Source organism: Odocoileus virginianus, chromosome 17, assembly GCF_023699985.2.
Source record: "Odocoileus virginianus isolate 20LAN1187 ecotype Illinois chromosome 17, Ovbor_1.2, whole genome shotgun sequence".
Classification (NCBI taxonomy): Eukaryota; Metazoa; Chordata; class Mammalia; order Artiodactyla; family Cervidae; genus Odocoileus; species Odocoileus virginianus.
In genome coordinates this window covers 26,127,543-26,149,343 of record NC_069690.1, presented here as the reverse complement: position 1 = coordinate 26,149,343, position 21,801 = coordinate 26,127,543, and the positions used below count along the sequence as shown (strand labels likewise).

Below are 21,801 nucleotides of genomic sequence, written 5' to 3'. Positions count from 1 at the left end.
ATCCATCCAACTCTCTGCTCTTACTTTGTCCCCCCCAGTCAATCTCCCATTTACTCCTCAAATACCGCCCCTACCCCCAATCCTGCCACCTGGTACCCCATTCAGTGCCCCCCTCACCGGTAGGAGGGAGTCGAGAGAGCCTGGTCACAGAAATAGTCGTTGATGTAGGTGGTGAGCAGGCGCCGGTCCCAGTCATCCGTGACATGTCCACCATAGTTGACCCCGGAGATGAGGTACTTGAGTGCATCCCAGGGCGTCTCCTCATACTCGTCCAGGTAGAGGCTCAGCAAGTTCTCGGACACCTGTGCATGGCCCCAGCCCAAGCCCCCAGCCCCACACACAGTTATGGCAGGAATTCTTCCAGGGGCTTCTGGTCAGTGACGATTCCTGCAGGGCAGCCTCGGGGCAGAAGTGTAAGGAGGGAGGGCGGGTGAGGGACCCTGGTCAGCACAAACCTCAAAGTCAGAGTCATTGAAGCCATAGATGATGTTCCAGCCAAGTTGCAGGAACTTCTTGCGTTCAAGTAACACAGAGTGGAAGAAGCACAGTGCAAACAGCAGCTTCTTATACTTGGTGGGTTTGGAGCAGCGGGAAAACTGTGGTTCTGTCATCAGTTGGTAAAGACGGGTCATGTTAGCCTTTAGGCCCTGGGGACAAGGAAATACAGAGATGGGATGACATGCGTCTTGCTTGGCCCTAACACTAGCACCATCGTGTTCAGTTGTGGAGGTTGCTCACTGCATAAGGGCACTGGCTGAAGAAATGAGTGAAGGTTGAAATCCAGCCCTTGAGCTGCAGGCCAAGACATGCACTCATCACAGGGCTTGCTGTCTTTCCCTTCACACACGGGCACTGTAGGGACTTGTGGCAGCCCTGCCTTGTCTCCACCCCCATGCCTTGATCCCCTCAACCGTGATGTTCTCAGTGGTGGGTAGACCAACTCAATTTGTGATTGCCAGAAAATATTAACAAAAACGTAAACATAGGAACTTCCTTCGTGGTCCATTGGTTGAGAATCTGCCTTGCAATGCAGGGGATGTGGGTGTGATCCTAGTGAGTGAACTAAGATCCCACATGCCACCAAGCAACTAAGCCCTTGCACCACAACTACTGAATCCACATGCCACAATGTAAGATCCTGTGTGACACAACTAAGACCCGACATGGCCAAATTAATAAGAAATGTACACAATTTTGTGCAGAGGGTCAGTATATAGTGACATATCATCAAAGAGGAATGAGCTAAATGATTGGATTTATCAGGCTTCATGAGCAGGTTGGAGTTTGGCTAAGTCTTACAAATAGGAAGAATGTAATGAGGCTGAGAGGAGGGCCTTGGCTGTCCAGAGATGGGAAGAACTGAAGGAATAAAGGCACGAAGGGGAGATAAAGTGAGAAGAGGATCTAACTGAAATCAAGTCCAAGCGCTCAGATAGAGTAAGAAGGACCGTGAGCAGATGGCGATACAGTAAGAAGGGCAGTCTGAGCCGACTGGACCAGATTCACCAGGAACCCTGGAGCCACTTCAGGCTCCAGTGATACATTGAATAGGACAGTGATACACTGAAACAGTGTTCTAAGGAGATTCATCATGATGGACAGAAGGGAGCAGGGAGAAAACCGAAGTAAGAACATCAGATAGACCAGGAACAGAAAGAAAATCTGATTTTAAAAACTATCATTTACAACATCATCAAGTCATGTAAAGCACCAAAAAATAAATCTAATATAAATATATATATCTTTAGAAATTTTACAAAATTTTATTAAAAGAAAGAATAAATGGAGAGACCTACTGTACTCATGGATTGAGAAGCTCAATATCCTAAAGATGTTGATTTCCCCCAAATTGATCAATAGGATATTTTTGGTGAAACTTGACAAGCTAATTCCAAAATTTATGTTAGAGAATAAAAGATCAGGAATAGCCTAGAGAAGAATAAGGTAGGAGGATTTGCCTTCCCCAGCCATCAAGAATTATTATAGAGCTAGAGAGTAATTAACACAGTGTATACTGACCCCAGGATAAACAATTTGATCAATGAACAGCATAAAGGGCCTAGAAACCCATCTGTATATGTATGTGAGGACTGCAACACTTAACAAAATTGGAACACATAATACATTTAGATTAAAATAGTGTATCAATTTATTGAAGTCAGCAACTGTGTTGCAGTTATATAAGAGAACACCCTGATTCTTAGGAGTGAGTCCTTTCCACTGAAATACACTACAGTATGTGGCAGCAAAGGGCCAGGATATACAATTTACTCTCAAATGTTTCAGAAGAAGTGTGAGTGGAGAGAGAGAAAAACAGACATCAAATGATAAGGCAAGTGGGACAAAATGTTAACTACAGATGGATCTGGGTAACGTATAGGGGGTTCTCTGTACTATTATTCTTACAACTTTTCTGTAAAGTTATTTTCAAAATTTTTTTTAAAATATTGGCCTCTTTGTCAGCTTCTAAAAGGAATTCAGTTGCACCAAGCACGCCTGAATGTCCTTTCTCAGAAGGTTTGGTGGATTGCAGGAAGGTTCTGCATCACCAGCAGGCGGCCTTTCATGGACAGCTCTCCTGGGCTGACCTCTGACAGGACTCCCTCCCCTGGTGACCCATCCACTGCAGAGCCATCCTGTCTGGTTCCTCTTTCTTCCTGGGATTTACTCCCATTCATCATTGCTTCCATGCTTACTGCTTATTAAACTGACCTAAACAGCACCTACCTCAGGGCCAACACACCTCTACCCATCATAGAGGGTGGGTTCAGCCAACAGAGGGCCCTCTGGCTACAAGGCACATGTCTCTCTTAGAAGGCAATAAGAAAGGCTCTTAAAAAAGAAGGGTTGCATCTCTTTGACAACACATATCTGAACTGTTTGACTTTTTTTTAACAGGAAGACAGAATACTTCTGTTGACAGAAGAAAATAAAGGTAAATAAAAATCAACTTTAAACATAGACTTTTAAAAATCAATGGTGCCATTAACAACATGGAACAACAGACTGGTTCCAAATCGGGAAAGGAGTACATCAAGGCTGTATATTGTCACCCTGCTTATTTAACTTATATGCAGAATACATCACGTGAAATGCCAGGCTGGATGAAGCACAAGCTGGAATCAAGATTGCCAGGAGAAATATCAATAACCTCAGATACGCAGATGACACCACCCTTATGGCAAAAAGCGAAGAAGAACTAACGAGCCTCTTGATGAAAGTGAAAGAGGAGAGTGAAAAAGTTGGCTTAAAACTCAACATTCCGAAAACTAAGATCATGACATCTTGTCCCATCACTTCATGGCAAATAGATGGGGAAACAATGGAAACAGTGAGAGACTTTATTTTGGGGGACTCCAAAATCACTGCAGATGGTAACTGCATAGCCATGAAATTAAAAGACGCTTGCTCCTTGGAAGAAAAGCTATGACAAACCTAGACAGCATATTAAAAAGCAGAGGCATTACTTTGCCAACAAAGATCCGTCTAGTCAAAGCTATGGTTTTTCCAGTAGTCATGTATGGATGTGAGAGTTGGACTATAAAGAAAGCTGAGCACTGAAGAATTGATGCTTTTGAACTGTGGTGTTGGAGAAGACTCTTGAGAGTCCCTTGGACTGCAAGGAAATCCAACCAGTCAATCGAGAGGAAATCAGTCCAAATATTCATTGGAAGGACTGATGTTGAAGCTGAAACTCCAATACTTTGGCCACCTGATGCGAAGAACCAACTCATTGGAAAAGACTGATGCTGGGAAAGATTGAGGGCGGGAGGAAAAGGGGACGACAGAGGATGACATGGTTGGATGGCATCACCGATGCGATGGACATGAGTTTGAGTAGGCTCTAAGAGTTGGTGATGGACAGGGAAGCCTGGCATGCTGCAGTCCATGGGGTCACAAAGAGTCAGACACGACTGAGCAACTGAACTGACTGATTAACAAAAATGGGCCGAGGAGACAATCTGCGTGCAGAAGCTGAAGACTTGTTTTGAGAGCTCCTAATTTATGGTGCTGGAGTGCCAAAAAGAAGTACTTTGTAACCAGATGGAATTCACACCTGGCACTGAGTTCAGTAATGGAGCCAGAGATGGGGATTGGGGTTGAAATCAGGAAGAGGACAGTTTCTCCATCAACTTGTGAAGGGAGGAAATGTAGAATGAGGAGAGGACAGGAGGAGAAACAAACACAGAAGTAATCGATGATGTCGCAAGAAACAGAAGGGGGACCAGGAGTGTGTCAGGGAAACTAGGGGGACAGTCAACTGTGCCAGCCTCCCCAAGGTGGCCAAAGAAGGATTTAATGATGAAAGACATCCGCATGCCTGTGCATCTGATTAGTCCTCATTTATTGAGCACCTACTACCAACAGGTCCCTGTATTCGTCACAGGATGAGCAAAATGGTGAGGGAGAAGAAAAAGACATGGTCTGCCCTCTTGAGCTTACAGTCTAGAGAAGAAGTCAGGTATTGACCAGAACCACACTAATAGGTGTAAAGTGCTTATAGCGAAAGGTCGGAGGGAACAGTGAAGAGGATTCCTGAGAAAGTGCTGGTGGGACTGAGACATGAAGGGGCAAAGAAGGGGGTGGGGAGGAAAATAGGGAGGACAGTGCATGAAAAAGCACCAGGCTGGAGAACACAGAGTCTGTTGAGGAAGGACAGTGGAACAATTTAAAAAGTTGATAGTGTAGGTGAAGAAAGCGAAGGGGAAAGTTGCGACAGACAAAGCAGCAGAGGTGCTCACGGGACACACAGGCCATGTGAATGGGGTTTTGAACTTGATTAAAAGCAATGAGAAGCTACTAAAACAGTTTAAGCAGAGGTAAATGGGCAGAATGTAGTGATATGATCAGATTTTAAAAGATTGGTATGATTGCATTCCAAGGTGACCTCGTAGTACTGGAGATGAAAATTTCAGTAGAGCTGGAGGGAAGGAGAAAGGCCAGCAAGTGACAGTAGGGAGAGAATGTAAGAAGTGTCCGGAGGAGGAAGGGGCTGACAGGTCCACACGCTAGTTATATACTCTTCCTTTGCCTCAGTTTCCTACCTGTAAAATGGGGCTGATAGTACTTACCTGATAAGTGTGTGTGTGTGTGTGTGTGTGTGTGTGTGTGTGTGTGTGTGAAATGAATTAATAAACATAAGCATCTAGAACAATGCCTGGCATGTAATAACACTCAAAAAAAGTTAGCTATTACTACTATGTTCTCAAAGTTTGGCACACAGAGGTGGAATTTTTTAGAGGAAAGTAGAATCAAAAAAGCAGCCTTCTTGTTAAAGTTAAACCGTCTCTCTGAGGCCAGGAGGAGGACAGGTAGGCCCGCTGGCATGGTCACTGCTGGCTGTCTACAGTTGCCAATACCTTTGGTGGCTCTGTGGTCATCTTGATGCTGGCCTGCAAGATGGAGATGGGGAAGTCTGGGTGGGGGCTGGAGCTGAGCCAGAGGCGGAAGGAAGGGTGAGGATCTTCCACCTGCAGCTGCTCCACCAGTTTATCCAGGTTCGGCATCCAGGACAGCGACAGGTGGCAGTTGGCGAGGAACACCCAGTGTCCTGAAAGGAGGTGCTGATGTGGTGGGAACCACTCCCTATGCCCTGTCTGTCCCCCCACTGTTCCTCTGGTTGGGGGGGTAGTTTAGGGGGAGGGTCCAACTGCTCAGGTGCCAGCTCCCAAGGCCTTCTGGAGGAGTAGGAGCTGCAGTGACAGCAGGGTGGCAGGTGGGAGCTGGTGGACAGTCAAGCCAGGGCCATGGTTGGGGGCAGAAGAACTGGGTAGACACTGACCCTGAACCACACCCTCTCGGAGGAGCCGAGCCGCGATGGGGGCCTGGCCCTGGCCCAGAGACAGGGCATGGAAGCGCTGGGCCATGCCTGTATGCTCAGCCAGCTGGAGCAAGGCACTGGTGGGGTCCACGCCAGGGGACAGGATGAACACCAGTGGGGTCCGTGGGGCCGAGTCCTCCATCACCTGCCAGGAGCACAGGGCGTGACCTTAGGCAGAAGGCCAAGGTGAGGTCTCAGGAGAGACTGAGGAAGTGCGGGTGGCAGACTGGGACAGGGAGAAGCAGGTGGAAAGGCAAAAGAGCCACTGACCAACTTCATGTTTAGCACAGGAGGCTCAATGAAGCGGGAGCCAAGGTTGGACACGATGAAAGAAGTTACACAGAAGGCCACGCGGTCCTGACGCAGGGAGCGAACAATCAGCATTCGTTGCATTTCATTGCAGGCGTTTTCCCACTCACCTGGGGACAAGATTAAGGTTAGCGTTAGTGAGCCTGGAGGAGCAGGGAATCTGAACGAAGAGGCGCCTGCGGGGATGCTGTGCCAGGGGGCAGATGCGCTGAGGGAACTTGGGAGAGACACGGGAGGAATTAGAGGAAAGAGCAGGTGTGTGGCTGAAGGAGAGAAGAGAAAGGAGAGGGAGGCCTGGCGCCAGGCACCTGGCAGCATGGCCCTCTCGGGGGTGGCGTTGGTGTACCACAGGTGCCAGTCCCGAGGATACTGCTCAAAGGAGTTCATGAGCCCATGGAAGTTGGTCAGTTTGTCCAGTTCTGTGATGTTATCCCAGTAGGCGTCTGCAAGCCAGGTGGTACATGGGTTATCCATTTGGCCCTCGCGATCTAAGACCTGGGGCAGGGGGTACGAGAGAGGAGAAAAGCATTGACTCAGACTATCCCAATAGATAGGTTTTGTTTTTTTTTTCAAGGTGAAAAAACCAAGATGAGTATTTCATGAAACAAAATGAAGAAATGAATGCAGGAATCTGAGATGGACTGGAATCCACCTTTATTGGGGAAATAAATGGAAGGAAAGGGGGAGCCTGTTTCTCTGAGCCACCATGTGGGTGACAGCACAGTCCAAAGTTAGGAAGCGGGCGCCCTCTGGTGGTTTCCTGGCAATACTGCCTTCTACCTGAATGATGGCAATTGCAGCTGCACCCTTAAGAGAACCACAACTTGTTCACTGTCACTTATTAATTTAACAAATATTTATTGCTCACCAACTATGTTTTAAGCACTCAAGACACACCACTGAACAGAACAGACAAATACCTCTGCCCTTGAGGAGCTTATTTTCCCACATGGGATGGCAGATAATGAACCAAAAACACAACAAATAATTATCTAGTAGGTTACAGATGGCAGTGCCATGGAAAAAGAGAATAAGTTGAGGAAGATTAAGTGGACGTGCTTAAGGGAAGTGCTTAAGTACTGGAAGTGCTTAAGGGTAGCTGGAAATAATAAGACAGTCAAGGAAATCTCAGTGAGGTGAGATTGGAGTCAAGCCTTAAAGGAGAAGGTGGGCACAGTGTACACCTGGGGGAACACTTTTCTGGCAGAAGGAACAGCTTGTGTGAAGACCCTGGGGTGGGACATGCCTGTGACAGTGAGTAGCCTGTGCAGCTGGAGTGGGGAGGAGACAAAGGGGCTGAGGGTGTTTGGAAGGGAGAGAGTGTAACAGTGACCATGGAATTCAGGATGGGGAAGGAGTGGCCTGAGAGACAGTGAAAGAGTGGCCAGGTCACACCAATCAGTGGGTCACAGGGAAGGGGCTCAAAGCCCCACCTGTAATGCGGGCAAGCCACTCCCCACGGCCCCCAAGAGCTTGTCGTACACCTCTCCTGCCAGCTTTCCTTCACTCACTTGCTGGATCCTGGGCTTACCCTCTGGATCTGGGGTCCACTCCCGACTTTGTTCACCCCACACTCAGATATACTCTCTACCCAACTCACCACGCCCCCGCGTAGAAAGAAATTGTATTCATCCATGTTGAGTTTCCCAGAAGTCTCCAGGATTTTGGCACACATCTGAAAACTGAATAGCAGCTTGTGGCGCTCAAAAAGCGTGCGGCAGGTGTACCTGGGAGGGGAGAGGGGTGGGGGGTGTGGGAGGCAGGATACTCAGCATCGAGGCTTCCTGGGTGAAGGCCCAACAATCACAGAGCCCTGCCTATAGGGAGGACCTTCATCAACCTCTAACCCAAACCTCCTGTAAACAGCCTAGCCTTCAGGGCTCTAGAGAGAGGATGTGATTCTCCCAGAATTTCCTCAACACTGACTAGACCCCGGCTATGTGCCAGGTACTCTGCCAAGTCCTGAAGACACAAAGGTGAACAAATACAGTCTCTGTCCTGCTGTCCTGGAGGAAGTCAGGCAGAGTGGGGAGGACAAGCGAGAGACCATATGAGAGGACACAAGAGGTTACCATGTGACAAGATGAATCCTATACAAGAGTGGCAGCACTCCCCCTGCCTGGAGCGGAGCCGGAGGTGCAGCAGAGTTACCGTGATATGGCAGAGAGGAGAGGAGAGGACGCCAGGGAGAGCTCAGATACAGGCCAAGGAGGCAGTGGTGGTGAGAAAACCATGGTGTGCAGGGCATCAGCGATGCTCAGGGTCCAGTGTAAGGAGGGGGAAGGTGAGGCTGGGGGGCAGGTGGCAGCCAAGGTATGGAGGACTTTATGGCTATTGGACACAAAACAACCACCACAGAATGGAAGCCGGGGCTGGGGTGGCATGGCCAGATTCATGTGTTTGAAAGGCTCATGTTGCTGACCACAGGACAGATTGGAGAGGCACAGAGCTGAAGGCAGAAGGATCTGTTGGGAACCCATGGGGGAATTCAGAAAGAAAGATCACAGCAGCCTCAACTGAAGTGAGTCATGGCAGTGGAGAGACCTGGGTGGGATGGGGGAACAGTGTGCAGGAAGAATCATGAGCAAAACCTGTGGACTGATCTGAGAGGTGAGGGACAGTGAAGAGCCAGGAATCTCTCACAGTTCAGGTGCTTGGGAGGTGGCTGTTGGTGCCACTCAGGGGTGCAGCCCCTGAAGAAAGAGGGGAGACAACGAGTTGGACGTGAAACAGGTTGACCTTGAGGGGTCTGTGGGATGTCCAGGCGGGGGTCAGGAACCTCACTATGCAAAGTGGGAGCCACAGACCAGAAGCAGCAGCTTCACCCGGGAGCTTGTTAGAAATGCAGGCTCCCAGGTCCCAGCCCAGACCTACTGAGTCGGAGTCTACATTAGCCTGCGTCGTGGACACATTAACCTTTTGAGAAGTGCTGGCACAGGGGAAGGTTCTCCACACAAGGCTAACGGAAGGGAGACACGGACTGGGACTGGTCAGCCCGTGAGTGATGGTCAGCCAGAGGGTGGACACTGTCCAGGGGAGGTGTATGGTGAGAAGAGCAGGGGACCAGGGGCGGTGGCAGGGCCAGCTCCAAAGCACAAGTAACCAGAGGGGCGGGCGTGCACAGAGCCTCTGGGCCTCACAGCGGCGCGGCGAGGCGCCCAGACCTGTAGACAGCGTAGGTGTGGTACTCGTTCAGGTAGTCGATGCGGTCCTCCAGCTTGTTGCTGCGATGGCTCTTGTCGATGCTGAGGATAAAGAGGCTGATGTAGGCGTCCAGGGAGAACTGGTACATCGGGTCGATGCGGCCCATGTCGTTGAGCACGAAGAACAGCACAGAGGCCCGCTGGGCGCACGGGCGGTAAGCCTGTGGAGGGGGCGGAGTCAGGGTCGGAGGGGCGGGGGCTCGGAAAGAGGGCGGGGCCGGAGGTCGATGTAGCTCACCTCTCGGGCCAGGTCGATGTTGATCTCCGTGGTTTCACTGGTCTCCAGCTGTTCGGTCACCTCGGTGGCGGTTATCTTGGAGGTCCGCAGGGTGTTCACCAGCTGCACGTCATCTAGCAGGGAGCCCGTGGCCTCATTCAGCAGCCTGGAGAAAAGTCAAGAGGCGCGTGGATAAAGGGGCTTCAGCGGGTGCTGCGCCCGGCCGGGAGCAGGGGAGGGGCGACCCCTCATCAGCACCCCCGGGACTGTAGTCAAGCCTGCAAGCAGACCCGCGGGCTGTGGGCTGAGGGAGGCAGGGACTCACCGAAGGATCTCATCCTCCAGCTCCTTGAGCTTCCTTTTGCCAGCAGCGATATTGATGACCAGCGAGTCCTTCTGCTCCTCCAGCTCCGGCCGCTCCTTCCGGACCACAATGCCCAGCAGTTGGGCCTCCAGGCCCTGAGATGGCCAGGACCCGTGGTAAGAATCCCACTCCGGTGACCTTTACCCTTTACATCCCTTTACACTTCTCAAGCCCGACATCCCCAGCTGCCCGACACAATCTCAGCCTTTTCTCAGTCCTGGCTGACTCTACAGCCCTCTGGATTCACTCTGGTTCAGTCTAGGCATCCTCCCCCACCCACCTGTTCTTTGACAGCGAAGTTGACAATGGTGGTCTTGGCTGAGGTCTCTGGGCTGTAGTGGGGGTTGGAGAGCTTGGTGGTGATGTAGAAACGGAAGTTAGGATTGTATTCCACCTCCTTATCTCCAATCCGCATCAGCAACCGACCACCTGCACTGACAGGAGGGTCAAGGGCAGGGACTCCACATGACCAAGTGTGGGCTGACCCATTGTTCCCCAGCTGGAATCCAGTAGCAGGGACTCAGCCTGCCTACGGCCCCAACCCAGGTCTGTGTGAATACAGGGACAGGGTAGTAGGAGACACAGCCAGAGACCCAGTGCTTTCCTAACATGGATCCAACCTGGCTTGTCTCAGCCCAACCCCCCATAAGCCTGGGCCCTGACCAATGCGAGCTACAGATTTGTTGAGCACAGGGTTGAGTGTGGGATCCAGATATTCCTGCACGTTCTGGAGCAGAACTGGATATCCAAACTGGATGGCGTTTTCTAGGATTCGGAGGTAATCGTTCATCTGCAGGTCGATGATCTGTAGGCCCTGGAAAGCAAGGAAAACTATGGAAGAAATGCTGAGGGATACACGATCGGTAATAGCCAAAGGGTAGAACCTCAGAAAGAATCAGGCTTAGGAAGAGAATCTAAGGGTATGAATCAGCCCTCCCCTATCCCCAGCCCCGTACCTGATTTCCTTCCATGTTCTTGATCCATTTCAGGGCCTGGGCCTGCGGATCAATCATCAGTGCCCACCTGAAGGAGGAAGTGTGAGTCAGAAGATAGACTCAGCCTTTGCTCGGCCTTGTGCTCCCAGCAGCATCCTCACCTGTTGCCACGGGTGACAATGATGCCGTTCTCAGTAGAGAAGGCATCCGAGGGCAGCCCTTGAATGTTCCAGTCCCGAACTTTGGTAGGATTGGACAGGAAGTTATCGAACGTGAAGCGGGGTGAGCAAGGAACCTGCAGCTCTGAAATCTGTGTGGAAGGAGCCCCAAGCTTCAGCCTGGATATCAGAGCCCAGCACACCTGCCCCTTCCCAACACCTCTGTTATTCCCAGAGTCTGTGATCTCAGAGCCCAGGAGCTCATGCATCACACCCAAGCCCTGCCTCACCTTCCTGATCCAGATTTGGTTGACAATCTCATCCCGGTAGTTGGTCAGGAAGGGCCCCATATAGGACAGGAAGGCAGCTGCCAGGAGACAGTCTCCCACCAGGTAGCCCAGATCCTCCTCCAGGCCCTGGAGGACAGCAGGGCAGGTAGGTGTAAGTCTTCCTGGGCCCCAGTACTGGAGGCACATGGACAACTCCAAAGGCACTCTCCCCTCTGGACACTGTCCAGATTAGAGGGAGTCTTTCCCTCTCCTAAATCCTTGTGCCCCAAGAACTCTACCCTACTCTCATGACTTTTGAGTTCCCCATCTTTTTTTGTTGTTGTTTTCATATTTTGGCCGTGCCCTGTGACTTGCAGGATCTTAGTTCCCTGACCAGGGATCAAACCCAGGTCGTGGCAGTGACAGCGCCGAACCCTAACCACTAGACCACGAGGGGACTCCCTTGAGTTCCCCAACTTTAACAGCAATGTTTATTTCTTCTCTCTTTCCTTTTTTGGTCGTGCCACATGGCTTGTGGGATCTTAGCTCCCAGGCCCTCGGCAGTGAGAGCATGGAGTCTTAATCACTGGACCACCAGGGAATTCAGCAGTGTTAGCTTCTTGTGATAAGGCATAACCCTCTTGTGAAGCCAGGAGCTCACTGAGATCAGAGATGAGATGCCCCAGGTTGGCTTCAGTCAGGCCAGTGGGCTCTATCAGGGTCCTCGTGAGCGTTTTCCAGCTCCACCTATACAAGGAGGCAGATTCCTCCTGGCACAAAAACCTCTCCTCCCACTATTCTCACCAAATGGGAAGGAAGAACACCCACCCCGCATTCTTGGGTGTCCCTACACCCAAGCATCACCATCATTTCCCCTCCTGTCCCTCCACCTGAATGGGCCGGGAGCTGGTGGCAGTGGTGGGCAACAGCGAGGAGAGCCAGGGGGCGCAGCTGGCCTCACCTTCACTGTCTCCTCCCATCGGGCCTTCTCGCCAGCTAGCCCGGACACCAGCATCCCAGCACGCTCCAGCTTCATCTCCATCTCCTCGGACCTCTTGCGGAGCTCCTCCTTCTGTGCCAGCTTCTCATCATACTGTTTCTTCAGCATCTCCAGTTTCTCAGCCACCTGGGAGGGAGCAGAGTATGGGGATCTAACACAGGCTGGAGGCCAGATGATTCTGGCTTCTGATTACCCTTCTGCCATGTTGTGGCTCTATGACCTCAGGGAAAAATGATCTCTTGGAGCCTCAGTTTCCTCAGGTACAGAAAATTAACACCTACCCTGCAGGGTTGTTGAGAAGGAAAAAACAAGATCAAATATATGTGATCAGGTGAGTTGTCTTTCCTGAGCCTCCACCACTCCTTCCTTGAGCCTGGAAACTGCTTGGTCATGAACTCAAGGCTGAGGAAGAGACGGGCCTCTCGTAGCACAGGGATAAACCACACAGGATGTTTTGACAAGAGAGGACCAGATAGCACAAAAATAACCGCCATTCCATGTTGTTGAGAGAGAGGCTCCTGAGTTCTCATCACAAGGAAATTTTCGTTTTTTCCCCAGCTATTGAGGTTGACTTCCAAGAATTTGGGAATGAGATAAGTAGCTCTCCAAGGAATTATTATTATTATTATTTTTGCCTGTGCCAGGAGGCATGTGGGGTCTTAGTTCCCCAACCGGGAATTGAACCCATGCCCCTGCAGTGGAAGCGTGGAGCCCTAATCATTGGACCACCAGAGAATTCCCTCCAGGGAACATTTTTTAAAGCAAAGTGGAGATTCAAAATGTCACCCTTGAGTGACTTGAGCGTCTAAAGAAAGAAGGTGTCACTCAGGGATCAGATGGGCCGCTCAGAGGCTGGGGCCCGCAGGGGAAGGGTGCTCTGGCTCTCACACAGAGAGCTGGGTTGTCTGGCAGGCTCTGCTGCGTGACACTTGTCATCAGGTTAACGCAACCACCTCCATGCACTGAGCCCACACTCATCAGCAACACTCTGATTATAATTTGGCTTCCCGTGGAGACTGGGCTCTGGGGAGGCAGCCAACCTACGTGATACATCTATATTTCATCATTTATTTTGTATGTTTTCATTGTTTTGATTTTCTACACAAGAAATAAATACACAGGTTAAAAACCTAAATAATAAAATAAAAGAGGTTATAAGGAAAAGCAACAGTCCTCTAGCCCACTTTTGTACTTAGTTCCATTCTTCAGTAGCAAATTATTTTTTAACCATTTCTCTTTTCTTCAAGTAATTACCTATCTCTGACTATTATGCTTATGCAGCTACTGTATGTATGTGCGTATATATATATATACATACACACACACACACGCATATATATATAGCTTTAAATTTTTGCAGTTTTCATCTTTTTAATTAAAAATAATTATGAAAAATTTCAAACCTAAGAAAAAAGACTAATATAAGCAATACCTACACACCCATCACCCAGATTTAACACTTGTTAACATTTTGCTATATTTACTCCATCTACTCGTTTTTCGCCAAAGTATTTTAAAGAATGTTACAAACTCATGACATTTCAACTTTAAATACCTCATAATACATCTGTTTTTAGAAAAGGACATAGTCATAACACGATTATCACACCTAACATCTTTAACTTTTTTTGAAAATAATTTGTCCCATTTGTATTTTTTTTTTGAATGGTGAATATGTTTCACACAAATCAACATTCCAAAGGAAGAAAAGTGTGCCCAGGTTTGTCTTCCTCCCACTCCTGACCCCAGCTCCCAGCCCCAACCTGAGAGGGAACCACTGTCATCAGTTTCTAGTGTAACTTTCCAGACCGAGTCCATCAATAGTAAAGAAAATGTAAGCACCGTGAGGGGAGAGCCACATTCACCACTGAATCCTTAGACTCAGGTAGTGCCCAGCACTCAATAAATATTTCTTGAATGGATGATTTTTTTCAAAAAGATAAGTAGTAACATTCAATATCACTGTTTTATACTCTACTATTTTTCACCTGTCTTCAAATCCATTCTTGTCAAGCTGTCTCATTCTTTTTAGCAGCTGCAAATTTTATGTATGATGGAACCACAATTTATATGACAAGTTTCCTACTGATGGACATTTGTGTCTTCCCAACATTTTCTATAATTAAGGAAGCTGTAATGAGTGTCCTTGTACTTGCATAAGCACATCTTGACGCTGCTAGTTTCTATTTTAATTGTGTTTACTTTGTGAATAGGTAACTTAAAAATTCAAGAGGCATGAAAGCATGAAAATCTTCCTCCCAACCCTCTTCTCCATCTACCCAGCTTCCTTCTTGAGGTAGCCAGTGTGATCTGTTTCTAGTTCATCCTCTACAGATACTACAAGTATATTTTATACAGTGGTTTCCTGTTTTATCAACATTAGACTATTTCTGTGAACTTAATGCAAGGATAGATGAAGATCTGATTCCCTTATATCAACACACCTCATCCCTTTATGTCTACATCTAGCAGTTTTTTTCTCTTTTTCCCCCAAGTATCACAGTGTTTATTGATAGATACAAGTTATAAAAATCAGAACATGAACATGACTTGATAAATTAAGTGGACTTCATTTCAATACTATAATAAGAGGGACCAATTAAAATTCTCACCATTTGTTTCACACCCAAAAAGACCCCTTCAAGGGCATTTAGAATCTCTCAAGGGCTTCCCAGGTGGCACTAGTGGTAAAGAACCCACCCACCAGTGCAGGAGACATAAAGAGGCAGGTTCGATCCCTGTGTTGGGAAGATTCCCTGGAGAAGGCCATGGCAACTCACTCCAATATTTTTGCATGGAGAATCCCATGGACAGAGGAGCCTGGCCGGCTACAGTTCATAGGGTCACAAAGAGTTGGACATGACTGAAGCTACTTAGCAAGCACACACAATCTCTCAAAATTTCCTAATAGTTTTATCTCTCCTACTGGCTACCTTTATGTAATGTCAAATAACATCTAGTGTTATAAGTAATGAATTTATATTTTGTTTGTTTGTTTATTGCCACTGTGCAAGGCATGTGGGATCTCAGTTTGCCAACCAGGGATCAGGGATTAAACCTGTGCCCCCTGCAGTGGAAGTGCAGAATCTTAACAACTGGAAAGTCCCAACATGTTAAAACTGTGTTCCCTTTTATCTGCTGCAAAAGCTCTGACTGTCTTTCCCAGCTGTGTCCACTTCCCCAATTTTTAGGCGGTACTTTTATTTTTACATCGTTGAGGTTGACATTCAGAGGCCACACTGGGTCTTCTGTGCTGTCTCTAGACTGATTATAAAGGTCAAATGCTAACAAACAGCGTCAATATCATCATGATCCGGGTTGGTGCCCAGTGTGAACCAGGCTGGGCTGCTCATGGTGAGACACACTCAGACAGGTTACTGTGTGGACTGAACCGGTTATTAAATACTTTTTCTATTATCCCTGATGATGTGTTTTTTCTTTCAGAAATTCTTAGGGGTTGGCTCTGTCTCCTCTCTCTCTTCTGTTTTCTGTCTCTGGTTTTGATTTTTGTATTATGTTCTGAGATGCTGTCCTCCCACCCTTCTACCGAATGTCACACTTTGATCATTTTTAAATTTCCCAGAATTCTTTTCATTTGGCCTTTTATCATCTTATTTTTGTTCTGTGGATGTCATTTCTTTCTTAATCACTCTCTCTGATGATACTAATTAGATGAGGTCTGCTTTTTTCAACTTTTCTCCATAACCTGAATTTTCTCTGGGTTTTTTTCCTTTGGGGTCACGGCTTGTTACAATTTTTTGTCTTGGTCGTTCCCTTGTGTGTTGGAAGACTTCCTCCAGGACTTTTTCTTACCCTTCTCCGGGGGAGGTGGTGACTGATCTGACTGGTAAAATTGGAAAGAGTAAACGGAAAGCTCAACTGAGCTCAGACCCTTTCTTTTTAAGGGTGAGCACAAGTCCCACTCTGCCCCCCACCCCGACAATGCCCAAGACTAGGTAAGTCTGTCTGAAGATGGGGGTCCCTACTAGGAGGGCCACTTGCTCACAGACATCTTCCACATCCTCCAGCCTAGCCTTTATAGGTGATATTTTGGCCAAATGCCTTTTATTTCTCAATTTGCTTAGAACTGGGGCATAGAATAAGACTACTAGTACTCAGATCCTTTCAGGAGTATACCTTTTGGACTTTCCCAGCAGTCCAGTGGTTAAGACACCATTCTTCTAGTGCAGGGTGTGTGGGTTTGATCCCTGGTTGGGTAACTATGATCCCACAACCCACATGGCATGACCAAAAATGGAAAAAAAGAGAAAATGAAAAAAACAACGGCACAGGTTTAAAAAAAGAGAGAGTATACATTTATGCAGACCCGAAAACCCCCCAAGACATTTTTGACAGTGCTGGGGGTTTCCTGATCAGACTGCAGCATATGGACAGGTGTTCTGAGTAAGGTGAGTAAGGTGAGTAAGGCTCATGTTAGGCCCAGTGGGTTTTTACACTTGTGTGGTTGACTTTTAACTTCTATGACTTCAGTGAAAGTCTTTAGGCCAACCTTGTGTTATTTTGACCTTGGCAGGTGGCTGTAGCTTTGTCCATGAATGAGTGGCTTTCTCTATAGAAACAGGATGTTTGAAGTAGGGCAATTTCTAGGAAATGGGGCTTGGGCAGGGGAGAGATGTAGTCTGCAAGGGTGGCCTTAATTAAGAGTTCTGTGGTGGGTGAAGAGTCTGTTCTGGGACTTCCCTGGTGGTCCAGAGGTTAAGAATGTACCTTCCAATGCCCAAGATTTAGTGGGATTAAGTGACTTGCTGGTTACTGCCGGCAATGGGGATAGAACCCTGCCTCCTGATTCCAATTCCCCACCACCTCGGTTCATCATTACCTCTCAACCTCTCTTGAAATCTTCACTCTTTTACTCTCTTTTTTTCAAGCCTAAACACTCACTGGTATGGCCATCCATTAGGAAAGGTTTCTCACCTCTGGATGAATCATATCCTGGGCCAAATTACGGGTTGTCCCCTTCACATGTGGAAAAAAAATGGGCCTGTAGGGTCAGCTGCCAACAGAGTCATTCTTGGGAGAAGCACTTGTAGGGCACCTCATATTACGTCTCTAGTGGGGGACCTCACACCACTTCTTGAGGACCTCTAGTTGGTAAGAGTAAGCAAACAGGGAACTGAAATTTCTCCTTTGTTACTGAAAGTGTAAGATGCAAATACAGCTTTCAATAGAAGTTCAGAATCAGGCATGCTGAGCCACCTGCTTGCAGCTAGCACTGTGCTGACCCTGGGCTCCTACCAGGCCAACTAAGTAAGAATCTCTGGGGAAGCCTGGAAATCAGCTGTTTGAAGCCTTCTTTCCCGTCAGAGTAACCCAGAGGTGAGAAACACTGAACACAGGACTAGAGGTCTGGGAAGAGGCCCAGAGTCCAGCTATATTACATTTCAATCCAAATCTTGAGTAAATAATTTTAACCATTACTCATTTGCTTGGATCTCTGAAAATATATATTTTCCCTAGGTCCGATTCTGACACACAGCAAAGGTTAGGGACCCCTGGTTTGGAAACTGCCCTAGAAACCTCAGAAATAGGTCAGAATGGGATCTTCTTTGTGTGTATGTGTGTGTGCACGCTGGATCTTGGTTGCAGCACATGGGCTTAGTTACCCTGAAGCATGTGGGATCTTAGTTCCCTGATCCAGGATCAAACCCGTGTCCCGTGCATTGGAAGGCAGAAGTTACTTTCAAGGGAGGGGAGCTAGTGATTAGAGAACAGAAGGTGAAAGGGAGAATTCTTACTGCTTTTGTCTTTTTGAATTTCAAACCATGTGGATATATTTATACTACCTATTAAATCAATGATAGAAAATTAAATGATAGACTAGAAGAATTTTGAACTCTTGATAATAGCACTTATATTCTGCCTGATAGGAGAGTTACTTGTGCATGTATCTGGTAGGAGAGTACCTTCTGGATTATCTAGCCCTCTCACAGGAAATAACCCTCTCTACCTCCAGATGACAACCCCAGGCTCCAACACCCTCATATTCCTCCAGGTCCAAGCAGCAATGTGACATCCTAGCCCCATCCCCTGAGCAAAGACCCATTTGCTACACAGATTTCATCAGTTACTGTCTCAAGGTCCTTCTCCAAAGGGCCCCAACAAAGGATGGCGAACACTGCCAGCTCCAGGTCAGTTGTGGGAAGGGCTCCCTGGAGACAGCGCCCCTGTGCCTTTGTAACCCTCTCAACTGGCTTAGCTTTCGAGCCAGAGGCAGCCATCTAAACAAGGCACGGAGTGGGAGGCAGACAGGACTGTAAGGAGGAGGGGGTAAAATTAGTGAGAAATAAACAGAAAGAAAGCATCATATTTGCTCAACATCACTCATTATCAGAGAAATGCAAATCAAAACCACAATGAGGTACCATTATACGCCAGTCAGGATGGCTGCTATCCAAAAGTCTACAAGCAATAAATGCTGGAGAGGGTGTGGAGAAAAGGGAACCCTCTTACACTGTTGGTGGGAATGCAAATTAGTACAGCCACTATGGAAAACAGTGTGGAGATTTCTTAAAAAGCTGGAAATAGAACTGCCATATGACCCAGCAATCCCACTTCTGGGCATACACACCAAGGAAACCAGATCTGAAAGAGACACGTGCACCCCAATGTTCATTGCAGCACTGTTTATAATTGCCGGGACATGGAAGCAACCCAGATGCCCATCAGCAGACGAATGGATAAGGAAGCTGTGGTACATATACACCATGGAATATTACTCAGCCATTAAAAAGAATTCATTTGAATCAGTTCTAATGAGATGGATGAAACTGGAGCCCATTATACAGAGTGAAGTAAGCCAGAAAGATAAAGACCATTACAGTATACTAACACATATATATGGACTTTAGAAATATGGTAACGATAACCCTATATGCAAAACAGAAAAAGAGACTCAGATGTATAGAACAGACTTGTGGACTCTGGGAGAAGGCGAGGGTGGGATGTTTCAAGAGAACAGCATTGAAACATGTATATTATCTAGGGTGAAACAGATAACCAGCCCAGGTTGGGTACATGAGACAAGTGCTCGGGCCTGGTGCACTGGGAAGACCCAGAGGGATCGGGTGGAGAGGGAGGTGGGAGGGGGGACTGGGATGGGGAATACATGTAAATCCATGGCTAATTCATTTCAATGTATAACAAAAACCACTGTAATGATGTAAAGTAATTAGCCTCCAACTAATAAAAATAAATGGAAAAAAAAAAAGAAAAAAAAAAGAAAGCATCATATAAATCGAAATCTGGGAGAGCTACCACCTCAGAAAACGGAAAACATAGGTACGAGGCTCACCTCGCGCAGCTTCTCCTGAGCCTCGGCCAGGGCTGCTTGCTTCTCCTGAAGCTGGGCCAACGCGGCATTCATGCGAATCCGCTTGGGCTCTACCACCCGGTACAGCCGCCCGTAGAGCTGCGGGGAGACAGCAGGCACCCTCTCACTCGCCACCCACTCACCTGCCATGAGCCTTCCATCCCCCTCCTCCCACCTGGCCTCGCTGCTCCCACCCCGCCTGTCACCGCCTACCTCCATGGCCCGAACCCACATGCAGAGAGACTTGGCGGCCAGTGACACGCGGCCGATGATGTCAGGCTGGAAGTCGGGCTGGGCACAGTAGGCTCCGATCTTCTTCAGGACCTTGTCTGAGATATTGTCTTTATCGAAGTGGATCAGTGACTTGATGAAGTTCTGTTCCCCTGGGGGATGAAGACTGGGGGCCTTACCTCCACCGCTCAGGCACAGCCACGTGCTCCCCGGGCTCAGTTCCCAAGGCCTGACCTCATCCCACAGTCCCTCCACTGGCCGTGCTCCCTCATCTAGACCCTTGAGGCTCCCAGAGCCTCCACAACCTCCCCAGCCTCTCCTCCCATCACATACCTTCCACCCTCTCAGCCTGACCACCCATCCCACACACCATTCTGTCTATATACTTTGCACCTTCTTCTAGGGCAGGGGTCACCAAACTATAGCTTACAGGCTACATTCCACCAACAGAACTCAGAGCAGGAAAAATATCACAAGAGTAAAAGAGACCCTTGTTTTCCCTTTTCTGATTCTTGTCCTTTTGCGGGGGGCGGGGGGGGGGGTAGCAAAGGCACTCCTGTCCTTAGATTCTGCAATACATTCCAATATCCTTACGACAACATCTCCCTTTGGGTGTGTGTGTGTGTGTGTGGCTGAGTCATGGTGCATGTGGGATCTTCTGACGAAGGACTGAACATACTCCCCTTCACTGGAAGCACAGTCTTAACCACTGGACCACCAGGGAAGTCCCTCTTTCTTTTTTCTTTCGTTTGCTTAAATGAAGATGAGTTACCTACAACCGAAGACCTTACCTGATGGTTATGCCTCCTCTTCCCCACCAGGCTCTGTGCTTTGAGAATGGGCACAGTGCATCCTTCATCTCTGTCTCTCTGAGCACCTGACACCCAGGAGATGATCAGAGGAATGCTGGGTGGACTGGCATAAATTACCTTCTGGTTTCCTGGCTCACCTAGCTGCCTCTTGGCCTCTGCCCAGGTGGGATCATTGCCTCGAAGGATCATGACTGCCTGCAACACCATCTCCACCTGGGCTGGGGGCCGTCCGTAAGACTTGATCTCTCCTATGTCCTTCTTGTTCAGAGACTCCAGGGCCTGAGAAAAGGGATGAACTTGAGAACCAGAGTCAACTCAGGTGGCAAGACGGATCCTTTATGGAGACAGGACTTAGCTGAAGTTCCCCTCTTCTCCTCCCTTCCAAGGGGACTTTGAGAACAAGGAAGGCCAGCCCAGTCTCCTTCCTGCGCCTTCCCATCCTGATACCCGCATGGCCTCTTCCAGGGCTGGTAATGCCTCTTCCAGATCCTTCTGGGCATTGTCAGCCAGTGCCTGGCACTTGACTTCCTCAATCGCGATCTTTTCGCTATTGGCTGTGACGGCCTAGGGATAAGAGAAGGGTTTTGTCTTCACCTTGAGCAGAAGTGGGGGTGATGGTGCTAGTGGTAATGATGCAAGAGAAAGCTAAAGAAGACTTGAGGACTGGAACTGGCACCTGCTGACCTATAACTGATGGAGGCTTGGAAGCCCCTCTACCCGGTGGGCACAGGGAATAGGGGATGTGAGGGACAGGGGCCATCTGGGAGGGGTGGGGGCACCTTCTGCTGCTCATCCGCTTCCCGCTTCTGCTGCACGATGATGACCAGGTACTCCTCACACTGCTTCTGGAACTCAGCCACCTTTTTCTTGGCATCCTCCAGCTCCAAGGACATCACTTCCACCTTTTCCCTAGTTTCATCGATCTTAAACAGCCCTGTCCTCAGCTTATTGGCCTGGTCCAGCAGCTCCTGCCGCTTCTCCGCCAGCAACCTAGGGGACAGAGTAGGATCAGGAACCCCAGGAGGCTGGGCCCCCAGAAAGGAGAGGCCCGTGTAGCCTCCCTTCCCAGCATGGCTCTGGTCTCTGACTTTCTGCTTGTTGCCACCACCACCACCCTAGTCAGATCTCTATCATTTCCTTGCCTGGATCATT

The 21,801-nt window shown here is 48.5% G+C and overlaps 1 protein-coding gene across 4 annotated transcripts in view; it reads right to left on the bottom strand.

Moving 5' to 3' along the window:
• DNAH2 (dynein axonemal heavy chain 2) overlaps positions 1-21,801 on the bottom strand; it is a 107,731-nt gene that overhangs the window by 2,459 nt on the left and 83,471 nt on the right. For 3 of the 4 annotated variants that reach the window (XM_020869045.2, XM_020869048.2, XM_020869049.2), the window contains 21 exons: positions 21,429-21,639; positions 21,097-21,213; positions 20,787-20,928; positions 19,820-19,989; positions 19,589-19,705; positions 12,238-12,402; positions 11,298-11,423; positions 11,011-11,159; positions 10,871-10,937; positions 10,578-10,728; positions 10,195-10,343; positions 9,876-10,009; positions 9,572-9,716; positions 9,295-9,494; positions 7,731-7,857; positions 6,439-6,625; positions 6,092-6,240; positions 5,783-5,966; positions 5,361-5,551; positions 456-647; positions 118-302 (listed from right to left, as the gene is read on the bottom strand). In XM_020869045.2, the coding sequence (XP_020724704.2) occupies positions 118-302; positions 456-647; positions 5,361-5,551; positions 5,783-5,966; positions 6,092-6,240; positions 6,439-6,625; positions 7,731-7,857; positions 9,295-9,494; positions 9,572-9,716; positions 9,876-10,009; positions 10,195-10,343; positions 10,578-10,728; positions 10,871-10,937; positions 11,011-11,159; positions 11,298-11,423; positions 12,238-12,402; positions 19,589-19,705; positions 19,820-19,989; positions 20,787-20,928; positions 21,097-21,213; positions 21,429-21,639 (3,258 nt within the window). The remainder of the gene's footprint in view (positions 1-117; positions 303-455; positions 648-5,360; positions 5,552-5,782; positions 5,967-6,091; positions 6,241-6,438; positions 6,626-7,730; positions 7,858-9,294; positions 9,495-9,571; positions 9,717-9,875; positions 10,010-10,194; positions 10,344-10,577; positions 10,729-10,870; positions 10,938-11,010; positions 11,160-11,297; positions 11,424-12,237; positions 12,403-19,588; positions 19,706-19,819; positions 19,990-20,786; positions 20,929-21,096; positions 21,214-21,428; positions 21,640-21,801) is intronic. The other variant, XM_020869047.2, reaches the window with a different exon arrangement.